General features: G+C 39.9%; 1 protein-coding gene across 1 annotated transcript; it reads right to left on the bottom strand.

Annotated features, from left to right (window-relative positions):
* Positions 1-1,067: 1,067 nt before the first annotated feature.
* LOC120987433 (olfactory receptor 1A1-like) lies at positions 1,068-6,344 on the bottom strand. Its single transcript, XM_040415895.1, has 2 exons — positions 5,457-6,344; positions 1,068-1,154 (listed from the first exon to the last, which is right to left on the bottom strand). The coding sequence occupies exons 1-2, from the start codon at positions 6,342-6,344 to the stop codon at positions 1,068-1,070; spliced, it is 975 nt and encodes a 324-aa protein (XP_040271829.1).
* Positions 6,345-12,103: the final 5,759 nt, after the last annotated feature.

Raw genomic sequence — 12,103 nt, 5'->3', positions numbered from 1 at the left:
TAACTATAAACCTGTGGCTTAACTTGTAAGATTCCTACCTCCCATACAGAAGGTCCTGGGTTCCAGACCTGGCCGTGACAATCTGGTAATAAAAAGATAAATACAGAGATAGGGGGCCCAGTGCTGATTTTTGCTATGGGGCCCCATGATTTCTGTGTACGCCCCGGTTAGAATGCCTAAAGGGCTAATTTTTGTACCTTCTTACCTTGCTCCATGATTTGGACAGTTTTACTAGGTAAAAGATTACACATTACATAAACGGTTTGTACCACAATTCCCTGTGACCATCAAGCGTTTCTTTCTTGCAGTCTAGTAAGGATCATACGTCATATACAGGTCACCTGCGACGTCTGAGTGCAATCTAAATGCACACATTTTGAAGAACACTGGAGATAAAACATAGACGCTGACATAGTCAGAACTATTCAATAAAGTACAAACCCTTCATTCTCATTTTGGTTCTACTCTTAGTTCATAACATCGACAATATATTCAGAGCCACATTGTTCTACTTTATGTTATTGTGCGAATTTCACATGTCGCTTGTCATGCAGTTTGTTTTGGGGAGGATTACCAACCTTGGGCCAATTATCCAGGCACATTTCTGTTAAAGTAACAAATCTGTATAAAATACAGATAAAATATACTAATTCCCAAGAATGGACATGGACCACATGGATAGTACTCCAGATTTGCAACCATATCTCTGCTGAAAACATTGGCAGGGCTTCTTTTCTTCTTGATAATGAAGGGGCTCCCTTATGAACCCCACTAATATGACTCTTGTAAAGTACCTGATCCACCTGTTGTAGATATATTTATGGAAACAGTGATATCACTTTAAACTCATGGGTTTCAACATGAAAATGCTTCATGTAAAAATTGTCCAATTTATATTCTAAATTAAGTATTAAAATGTAATTCCAGGACATTCATATTCATGGCCTATCCTTAGGTTGGGCCACCAATATGAGATCGTCGGGGTTTGGACTCCCAACACCCCTGCCGATCAGCTGTTTGAGGAAGCCGCGGTGCTCACTAGAACTATGATGAGTGCCGCTGCCTCCTCACAGCTTACCAAGGACAGCGCCACCCATTTGATAGCGGTTGTGCTTGTTATTGAAGCTCAGCCTATTCACTTGACGTAACATGGCCTAGGAAGAGACCTAAATGCTCCTGGAGCACTGTGGCCTCTTTATACAGCTGATCCTGGCACCCCCGTCAATCTCCTATCGATGGCCTATCCTGTCCCATAGGCCATCAATATGAATATCCTGGAAAACCCCTTTAATTAATTATAGAGCAGTGAGAATCAGGCAACTTTCTCTACACTATGGGGGGGATTTATCATTCACCTTCAAGAGTTTTCTGGTATTCAAAAGTGGCAAAAACCTGGTTTTGTGATTTTTTTTAAATGCCATTGTGACTTTTTTAGTCGCAACTGGCATTTTTATGTTGCCCTCAGCAGGTTTCCAACAGGGGGCTTGGTGCTGTCAGGGTGTGGGCGAGGCCATCAGACCCTGCACAGTTATCATTATTTACACCAGAAACTGGCATAAATAACGAATGAAATCTAGGGCAGCTCCAAGCAACCGTAGATTTCAGTCTGGCACATGAACTGACAGAAGAGGCATTTAAATTATGACGAGGCCTGTGTCTCGTCTTAAATTAAACCCCTCCTCTGGCAGAACAGGCCCTTTGTGCTATGCCGGTCTTAATAAATTGGGGTCTTAGAGTATATTTCTCACCACAAACAACCTATGACAAATACATAGTAACATATGGGGTCATTTATCAAACTGGTGTAAAGTAGAACTGGCTTAGTTGCCCATAGCAACCAATCAGATTCCGCCTTTTATTATTCAGAGATCCTTTGGAAAATGAAAGGTGGAATCTGATTGGTTGCTATGGGCAACTAAGCCAGTCATACTTTACACCAGTTTGATAAATGACCCCAATAGTTTGTAAAACTGAAAAAAGACACCCGTCCACCCAGTTTTATTATTCTGTAAAGTTGACCGAGAGGAAGGCAAGAAAAAAAAAAGAAAACATGAGGTAGAAGCCAATTTTCTTCATTTTGGGGATAAATTCCTTCCCGACTCCAATCTGGCAATTCCTTGATCAACTCCCTTTCTCCAGAAATCTAGTAACTATAAGGCTAAGTTCACATATATAAGTTGTGGTTGGCCAGTTGTTTTATGTTGGAGACATAAGTGTACCTACTTTCAGAATGTGGAGACACTAAAAAATATTTTTTTGCAATAATGCTTTGTTATGTAAAGTCATATTTGGTATTGTCGCGTCGCTAACAACCTGCTCTATAAAAATATCACATGATCTAACCTGTCAGATGAATGTTGTAAATAACAAAAAATAAAAACAGCTATTTCTTGTTACCTTGCCTGACAAAAAGTGTAAAATTGAGCAACCAAAAATCATATGTACCCTAAAATAGTACCAACAAAACTGCCACCTTATCCCATAGTTTCCAAAATGGAGTCACTTTTTTAGAGTTTCTACTCTAGGGGTGCATCAGGGGGTCTTCAAATGTGACATGGCAGCTTAAAATTTAAAATTATCCCAGTGAAATCTGCTTTCCAAAAACCATATGGCGTCCCTTTCCTTCTGCACAATGCCGTGTGCCCGTACAGCAGTTTACGACCACATATGGGGTGTTTCTGTAAACTACAGAATCAGGGCCATAAATATCGAGTTTTGTTTGGCTGTTAACCCTTGCTTTGTTAGTGGCCAAAAAATTTATTAAAATGGAAAATCTGCAAAAAAAGTAAAATTCTGAAATTTCATCTCTGTTTTCCATTAATTCTTGTGGAACACCTAAAAGAGTAAAAAAGTTTGTAAAATCAGTTTTGTATACCTTGAGGGGTGTAGTTTCTAAAATGGGGTCACTCTTTTGGAGTTTCTACTCTAAGGGTGCATCAGGGGGGCTTCAAATGGGACATGGTGTCAAAAAACCAGTCCAGCAAAATCTGCCTTCCAAAAACCGTATGCATTCCTTTCCTTCTACGCAATGCCGTGTGTCCGTACAGCAGTTTACGACCACATATGGGGTGTTTCTGTAAACTACAGAATCAGATCCATAAATATTGAGTTTTGTTTGGCTGTTAACCCTTGCTTTGTAACTGGAAAAAATGGATTCAAATGGAAAATCTGCCAAAAAAGTGAAATTTTATCTCTATGTTCCATTAATTCTTGTGGAACACCTAAAGGGTTAACAAAGTTAGTAAAATCAGTTTTGAATACCTTGAGGGGTGTAATTTGTTAAATGGGGTAATTTTTGGGTGGTTTCTATTATGTAAGCCTCACAAAGTGACTTTAGACCTGAACTGGTCCGGAAAAAGTGGGTTTTAGAAATTTTTGCTTCCAAACTTCTAAGCCTTCTAACATCCCCAAAAAATAAAATGGCATCCACAAAATGATCCAAACATGAAGTAGACATATGGGGAATGTAAAGTAATAACTATTTTTGGAGGTATTACTATCTATTATAAAAGTAGAGATATTGAAATTTGAAAATTTGCTAATTTTTCAATTTTTTTTGTAAATTTAGAATTTTTTTATAAATAATTTTATTTTATTTTTTCTCAGAATGGCCTGTCCTAAAAGCGTTTTAAAGTGTTCCCCACATAAAGTGACACATGTCAGATTTTCAAAAAATAGCCTGGTCCTTAAGGCAAAAAATGGCAGGGTCCTTCATTTATTTCAGTAATGCAACTTAAAAGGTGAAACTAACGTGAGATATTTCAAGCCTTTATTTGTTATAATTTGGATGATTACGGCTTACAGCTTATGAAAACCCCAAAGTCACAATCTCAGGTCCCCTTTGCTCACGGGCTATGGATTAATTAGCTGACTAGAGTGTGACACTTTGAGCCTAGAATACTAAACCTTTTCACAATATTCTAATTTTAAGTTGCATTACTGAAATAAATAAACTTTTGCACGATATTTTAATTTTTTGAGTTTCACCTGTACAAGCACACATTGCTGTCGGCTCCTTCCCTCCTCTATGGGAATATCCTGAAGTGCACAGAATAGCTGGAGAGCTCACAGGTGAAGACTGATCAAGGAAAACCAGCACTTCAGAAGGTGGCATAAAATCTTCAATACTTTCCAACATAAACATCAACAAGGATACAATCTCTGTATAACTTGCTTACAATTTTCAGTCAGAAATTATTTTAGTCATATAGCATATTATAAAACTGAACATGTATGTTCTTAGTTGCCACTTTCAATCAGTTAATCAATTAAAGGGATTCCGTCACCTAGCACCGTTTATAGGGTCTGCAAGATCTCCTGTAGCATGCCTGCAATGTACCTTTGCCATAGATATGAATGCTTTAGTTTGGTTTATTCAGAAAATCAATTTGTATCAATATGCTAATTACCTCTAAAAAGAGTACAAGGGGTTGTTCCTAATGTCTCTGGAGCCCAACCGTGCCCATTCTGAAGGAGCCCAGCGCCACCCGGCATCCCAAAGTCCCCTCCTAGTTCCCCTGACGTCACTCAGAGGACTTGGCACAAGCGCCTGTACTCCTGCATGTGTGTTGCGCTCTCCAGTCTTTTTTATGGGAGTTCAAAAAATAGCTGAGCGTGCTCACTCGACTAATTTCAGAACTCTCACAGAAGTGAATGGAGCTGTTGATGACAGAGCAGAGGAGGAGAAGCCTGAGCAGGAGAAGCAGAAAGTGATAATGGTGATGTGAAAGACACCATACTGCCTGGGGATGCGGCCTGGCAGCCACAAGGGAGAAGGATTGAGCTTTTGTTGCAGTAGCTACTGCAACCTCTATTTGCCACAGGATGGGGTGATGGTGCCTCACGTGGTTCAGTAGATCTGTGGTGCTTATGTTTGTGTCACAGCCCAAGGCTTATCTTACTGCTTATGACACGTGTTAGTATAGTCCCTCCTGATTCGCTGATGCTGACTGCATGACACTATAGGCAAACCTGCTGGCCAGGGTGCCACCTGGGGTCATATGATCCTCCTTTTTCATCTCCCCTACCCTCCGTTGCTGTCTTCTAATCTGCAAAATTGCAAATACTATTTTGAATGATTCATCTGAAACAAATTCTGATTCATAATAATTTTGATTAGTTTAGAATTAATTCGCTCAACTCTATGTGCAATGGATGAGTTGTCACTAATTTCTTAACATCCTCAACGCAAAGGATGGGTTTCTGGTCCCGAAAGGGCTAGATTTGGTTGCTGATTACCTTGTTGACCAGCTAAGGTTCACCTACAAAGTAGCAGAACACGTTTGTGGAACAATCTTTGGTCCTCAATGTAAATAGCAATTTCAGTCTGAGTGGAGGGGTTGTATGGACCCTTCAAATACAGTAAGATGCATCAAGGAATCCCTTTGATTTTTGATTATCATGTTACCAAGCAGATTCTTATTGGTGGTTGGTTATCTTAGGATCCTCATTATCGCACTTTTTACCTCTTTATTACGTAGACTGTATATGATTGGATTTAACATAGGAGTTAAGGCTGTGTACAGAACGGTGAAGATTTTATCTAAAAAGTGCACTTTTTCTAATGGTGGCATAGTGTACTGTAGTAGGATTGACCCATAGAAAATTGTTAGGACTGTGAGGTGAGATGTACAGGTGGAAAAAGCTTTCCTCTTACCCTCCGGGGACTGGATTTGCAACACAACCCCAATTATCTTGATGTAAGAAGTAAGACTGACTAAGAAGGGTCCTAGACCCAGTGATAAAGTCTCCAAATAGATAAATATTTGAAGCCCATTTGGAGTGCAGGCAATTTTAGACAAAGCTTTAATATCACAGTAGAAGTTCTGGATCATTCTAGACTCACAAAAAGATAAATTTGAAACAAACAAAGAAGTAATTAAGCCGTTCGCACATCCCATCACCCAAATTCCTCCCAAAAGTGATACTGCCTTTTTCCAGTTCATCAGGATGTGATAGTGTAATGGGTAACAGATGGCAATGTATCGGTCATAGGCCATACATGACAGTAAGATGTCATCCGTACTTGCCATAAACACAAAGAAGAAGACTTGAATGAAACATTGAATGAATGAAATTGTGTTTATTCCCATCCACAAAATATTAATTAATTTAGGGAGGGTAATTGTGGTGAATATGATGTCCACAAAGGAGAGGTTTCGGAGAAAGAAATACATGGGGGTCTGTAGATAGGTATCCAAGACGCTTACTAGGATAAGACTTGTATTGGCTAATACTCCTATGAGATAGATAATCATAAATGTAATGGAAAGAAGAGGTTGTTTTTCTGTTTTACTGGAAAATGCAAGAATGTTGAAGTATTTTATGGAGGTATGGTTGTCCATCATCTCCGGGGTCTTCTACAAGAGAAGATATACACAGATTCAGCATTCACCAGCAATCTGTAAAATAACTTAATAGGGTTCTTCAGGATTAGAAAAACATAGTGTTTCTTTCAGAAACAGGGCCGCTCTGGTCCACAGGTTTTGTTTAGTACTGTGGCTGATCTTCAATACCAGACACAGCCTGACAAATCTGTTATTCTCAGGAAATATTGGTTAATGAGAAGCATTCTTTGATGCAATAAACTTTCAGAAGACCTGAGAATACATGTTACAGAGACAAATGAAGCTGGGAAAGCCTACAGAAGTATGATCAAAGACCTGGTTGCACATGAATTCATGGTTAAAAATGGAGAAAATTCAGGACTGTTGCTACTCTCTCCAGGAGTGGGCACGCTTTTAAGATCTCACCAAGTGCATAATGGGAAATCCTGAAAGAGGTAAGAAAGAATACAAGGGTAACAGCAGAAAACTGGACAAATTTGGAAAAAAAACTTAGTTCATGTGTCTATTATTAGAAAAAGACTGAAATAGAATGGTGTTCAATGGAAGCCACTGTTCTCCCAAAAAAAAAAAATCCTGAAATAAAACATTTTGGCCTATCAAGTTTTTCTGAGAATACATGGATGCTCCAGAACCAAAACCTTATCCCAACTGTGAAGGACGGTGAAGGGTAATGGTTTGGGACTGTCTTGCTGCCTTTATGATCACTGTTAAGGGGGAATATTAATTACCGATATTTATGTCAATACCAATAATTAATATTCCTAAATAGGCGTGAGTCATCTACTGTGACCCCGCCCATTTATTCCCTTAATATAATATAACATATTCACCCTCGCCTTGCCTGCACGCTGCGCTGAAAGCCAACTGCCTGCACCATACTGTACTATAATAATGGACCAGACACTGTGCCCTTAAATAATAAAATATTTATTACACAATAGTCTACTAATACGCTATATCTATATATATATCTATAGATCAATGGTTATAGATATATATACATATAGATGCACACATCACAGTACAGCAATAACACTACAGTATACACAATACAAACCTAATTACACTAGACAATCCACAATTCCACCCCACACACTATCTATACAATACACTTACATACATTCATTAGCAGCAACCCACCCGCCTGGCTACTCACTGTCCCAACGGGGTAGAAAGGGTAAATGGTGGCACTGCAAGGGTTAGGCAGACAGGGCTGAGGTTAATGCTGCAGGAGGTCAGCAGCAGGGGTAAAAGGGGTAATGTAGGACAGGGCCTGCAGGGATATGGATTGCAATGGTATGTGTTGGTGGCAGGGAAGGGGTTACTATTGTTGGGGCTATAGGGGGTATGTGAGGGGTAGGTAGGGGCTAGACAGGTAGGGGTTAATCAGGGCAGTAGTGAAGGGTTACTGCTGCAGGGGTATACTTAGCCCTTCCAGGGTTACTAGGCCTTCTCCAGGGGCACGTGATGAAGCTGCTCTCTCCCATGTGTCTCTGTCTGTAGTCCAGTTCCAAGAGCCCCCTGTTCCTGGCTTGGGGCTCATATATCAGCCTCAGAAACAGCCCACCTCCCCGCTCCTCAGGGATGTGACATCATTGTGTGACTGTGACGTATGCCTGCACTCAGGACTCCCAGTTGGCCCCCTGAGGCTAGCAGCACCACACGCCCAGCCATGTCACAAACACAAGGTGGGGGAGAGCATAGTAACTAGGCTGATAAGCTGGGGAAACTCAACAAAAGGCCTCAGATCTATTGATCCCTTAGCCTTTAAAGTCACCAGCCACCTGGAGGCATAAAATTGGCCGCATTTAAGTATATATTTGTATATAGATACTTGGGTCGCATCTATATACATATATATATACTCATTATAAACCTGGGGCATACATGGGCAGTTATAGGCCCATATATATATATATATATATAAATACACACACATACAGTCAGGTCCATAAATATTGGGACATGGACACAATTCTAACATTTTTAGCTCTATACACCACCACAATGGATTTGAAATGAAATGAACAAGATGTGCTTTAATTGCAGACTGTTAGCTTTAATTTGAGGGTATTTACATCCAAATCAGGTGAACGGTGTAGGAATTATAACAGTTTGCATATGTGCCTCCCACTTGTTAAGGGACTAAAAGTAATTGGACAATTGGCTTCTCAGCTTTTCCATGGCCAGGTGTGTGTTATTCCCTCATTATCCCAATTACAATGAGCAGATAAAAGGTCCAGAGTTAATTTCAAGTGTGCTATTTGCATTTGGAATCTGTTGCTGTCAACTCTCAAGATGAGATCCAAAAAGCTGTCACTATCAGTGAAGCAAGCCATCATTAGGCTGAAAAAACACAACAAACCCATCAGAGAGATAGCAAAAACATTAGGCGTGGCCAAAACAATTGTTTGGAACATCCTTAAAAAGAAGGAACGCACCGGTGAGCTCAGCAACACCAAAAGACCGGGAAGACCACGGAAAACAACTGTGGTGGATGACCGAAAAATTATTTCCCTGGTGAAGAAAACACCCTTCACAGCAGTTGGCCAGATCAAGAACACTCTCCAGGAGGTAGGTGTATGTGTGTCAAAGTCAACAATCAAGAGAAGACTTCACCAGAGTGAATACAGAGGGTTCACTACAAGATGTAAACCATTGGTGAGCCTCAAAAACAGGAAGGCCAGGTTAGCGTTTGCTAAACGACATCTAAAAAAGCCTTCACAGTTCTGGAACAACATCCTATGGACAGATGAAACCAAGATCAACTTGTACTAGAGTGATGGGAAAAGAAGAGTATGGAGAAGGAAAAGAACTGCTCATGATCCTAAGCATACCACCTCACCAGTGAAGCATGGTGGTGGTAGTGTCATGGCGTGGGCATGTATGGCTGCCACTGGAACTGCTTGTCTTGTAGTTATTGATGATGTGACTGCTGACAAAAGCAGCAGGATGAATTCTGAAGTGTTTCAGGCAATATTATCTGCTCATATTCAGCCAAATGCTTCAGAACTCATTGGATGGCGCTTCACAGTGCAGATGAACAATGACCCAAAGCATACTGCAAAAGCAACCAAAGAGTTTTTTAACATAAAGAAGTGGAATGTTATGCAATGGCCAAGTCAATCACCTGACCTGAATCCGATTGAGCATGCATTTCACTTGCTGAAGACAAAACTGAAGGGAAAATGCCCCAAGAACAAGCAGGAACTGAAGACAGTTGCAGTAGAGGCCTGGCAGAGCATCACCAGGGATGAAACCCAGCGTCTGGTGATGTCTATGCGTTCCAGACTTCAGGCTGTAATTGACTGCAAAGGATTTGCAACCAAGTATTAAAAAGTGAAAGTTTGATTTATAATTATTATTCTGTCCCATTACTTTTAGTCCCTTAACAAGTGGAAGGCACATATGAAAACTGTTGTAATTCCTGCACCGTTCACCTGATTTGGATGTAAATACCTTCAAATTAAAGCTGATAGTCTGTAGTTAAAGCACATCTTATTTGTTTTATTTCAAATCCATTATGGTGGTGTATAGAGCCAAAAATGTTAGAATTGTGTTGATGTCCCAATATTTATGGACCTAACTGTATATACATACAGTACAGACCAAAAGTTTGGACACACCTTCTCATTCAAAGAGTTTTCTTTATTTTCATGACTATGAAAATTGTAGATTCACACTGAAGGCATCAAAACTATGAATTAACACATGTGGAATTATATACATAACAAACAAGTGTGAAACAACTGAAAATATGTCATATTCTAGGTTCTTCAAAGTAGCCACCTTTTGCTTTGATTACTGCTTTGCACACTCTTGGCATTCTCTTGATGAGCTTCAAGAGGTAGTCACCTGAAATGGTTTTCACTTCACAGGTGTGCCCTGTCAGGTTTAATAAGTGGGATTTCTTGCCTTATAAATGGGGTTGGGACCATCAGTTGCGTTGAGGAGAAGTCAGGTGGATACACAGCTGATAGTCCTACTGAATAGACTGTTAGAATTTGTATTATGGCAAGAAAAAAGCAGCTAAGTAAAGAAAAACAAGTGGCCATCATTACTTTAAGAAATGAAGGTCAGTCAGTCAGCCAAAAAATTGGGAAAACTTTGAAAGTAAGGGCTTTTTGACCATGAAGGAGAGTGATGGGGTGCTGCGCCAGATGACCTGGCCTCCACAGTCACCGGACCTGAACCCAATCGAGATGGTTTGGGGTGAGCTGGACCGCAGAGTGAAGGCAAAAGGGCCAACAAGTGCTAAGAATGTCTGGGGACTCCTTCAAGACTGTTGGAAGACCATTTCAGGGGACTACCTCTTGAAGCTCATCAAGAGAATGCCAAGAGTGTGCAAAGCAGTAATCAAAGCAAAAGGTGGCTACTTTGAAGAACCTAGAATATGACATATTTTCAGTTGTTTCACACTTGTTTGTTATGTATATAATTCCACATGTGTTAATTCATAGTTTTGATGCCTTCATAGTCATGAAAATAAAGAAAACTCTTTGAATGAGAAGGTGTGTCCAAACTTTTGGTCTGTACTGTATATATATATATATATATATATATACCTGGGGGAGAGCCATGGAAGATACACATATAAAGATGTATGCACTGCATACACACATCCTCATATATACATCTACATAAGAGGGAATATATACACGGCCATACAGGGAATATATATCCCTATTGGCCATATAAGGGGGCCCATATACATACATACCTACACATATCAATGAAAGGGCAGATTTATATATATATCCATATACATACGCCCACCTGACTTCCCTCTACAATCACTGAGAGAACAATGAATTCTAAGGTGACCCCAAACTGAAGAGATGTTAGGTAATGCAACAAGAGATTCAACCAAAGCACATGAGTAAATCACAACTGGTTAAAAAGACAATAAGTTAATAAGACAATTTGGGGTATTGGAATGGCCAAGGCAAAGTGCTGTTCGTAACTCTTTTGAAATACTTTGGCACTAGATGTAGAGAGCTGTGCACACAAGGCATCCCAGAAATACTGAGGGACTCAAACACATTTGTAGGGAGGAATGGTCCAACATTCCTCCTGAACATTGTGCAAATCTCATTTACAGCTACAGGAAACATTTAGTGTAGGTGATTGCCACTAATAAAGGACCTACAGTACATACAGGTTATTAACTGGTTACAGAACATCCACTGTATATTTATGGTCCAAGGGTGAATTTATCAGTCTGTGTTGGTGTACTTTATGCCACATTTATCAAATGTTGCATGTTTGATAAATTTGTTATATCCTTAAACCTAACAAATTTTCTAGGAAAGCTGCTCCATTTTTCCTACTCCACCCTCCTACTGGAGTGAGATTGCGACTTTTTTTGTGACTTTTTGAATGATAAATCCAAAGTGACACTCATTAACATAGCTAACTACACCCAGTTCCCCATCTACATTTCAAAATTGGAGTGTGTGGTGTAAAATTGTGAGTGCAAAAAGTTGCAAAAGCCCTACTTTGTAACTTTTTGAAGCCAGAATTTTGGAGGGAAGACATGATAAATTAGGGCTCAGGTCTTTAAATCCTGCACTATAGTATATTTAGGCTACTTCCACACTTGCATTGTGCTGTCCGGTTTTAAGTTTCAGCACAGGGTTTAAAACCCGCAGCACAACGCTTCAATTTTGTCACCGTTCTTTGTTAATGTGGACAAAACCTAACAAACCGGAGTAAATCAGAATGCATTCTGTTCTGGTTTCTTACGTACACTCACG

This window comes from Bufo bufo, chromosome 1, assembly GCF_905171765.1.
Source record: "Bufo bufo chromosome 1, aBufBuf1.1, whole genome shotgun sequence".
Taxonomy (NCBI): domain Eukaryota; kingdom Metazoa; phylum Chordata; class Amphibia; order Anura; family Bufonidae; genus Bufo; species Bufo bufo.
This window is presented reverse-complemented; position numbering and strand designations above follow the sequence as displayed.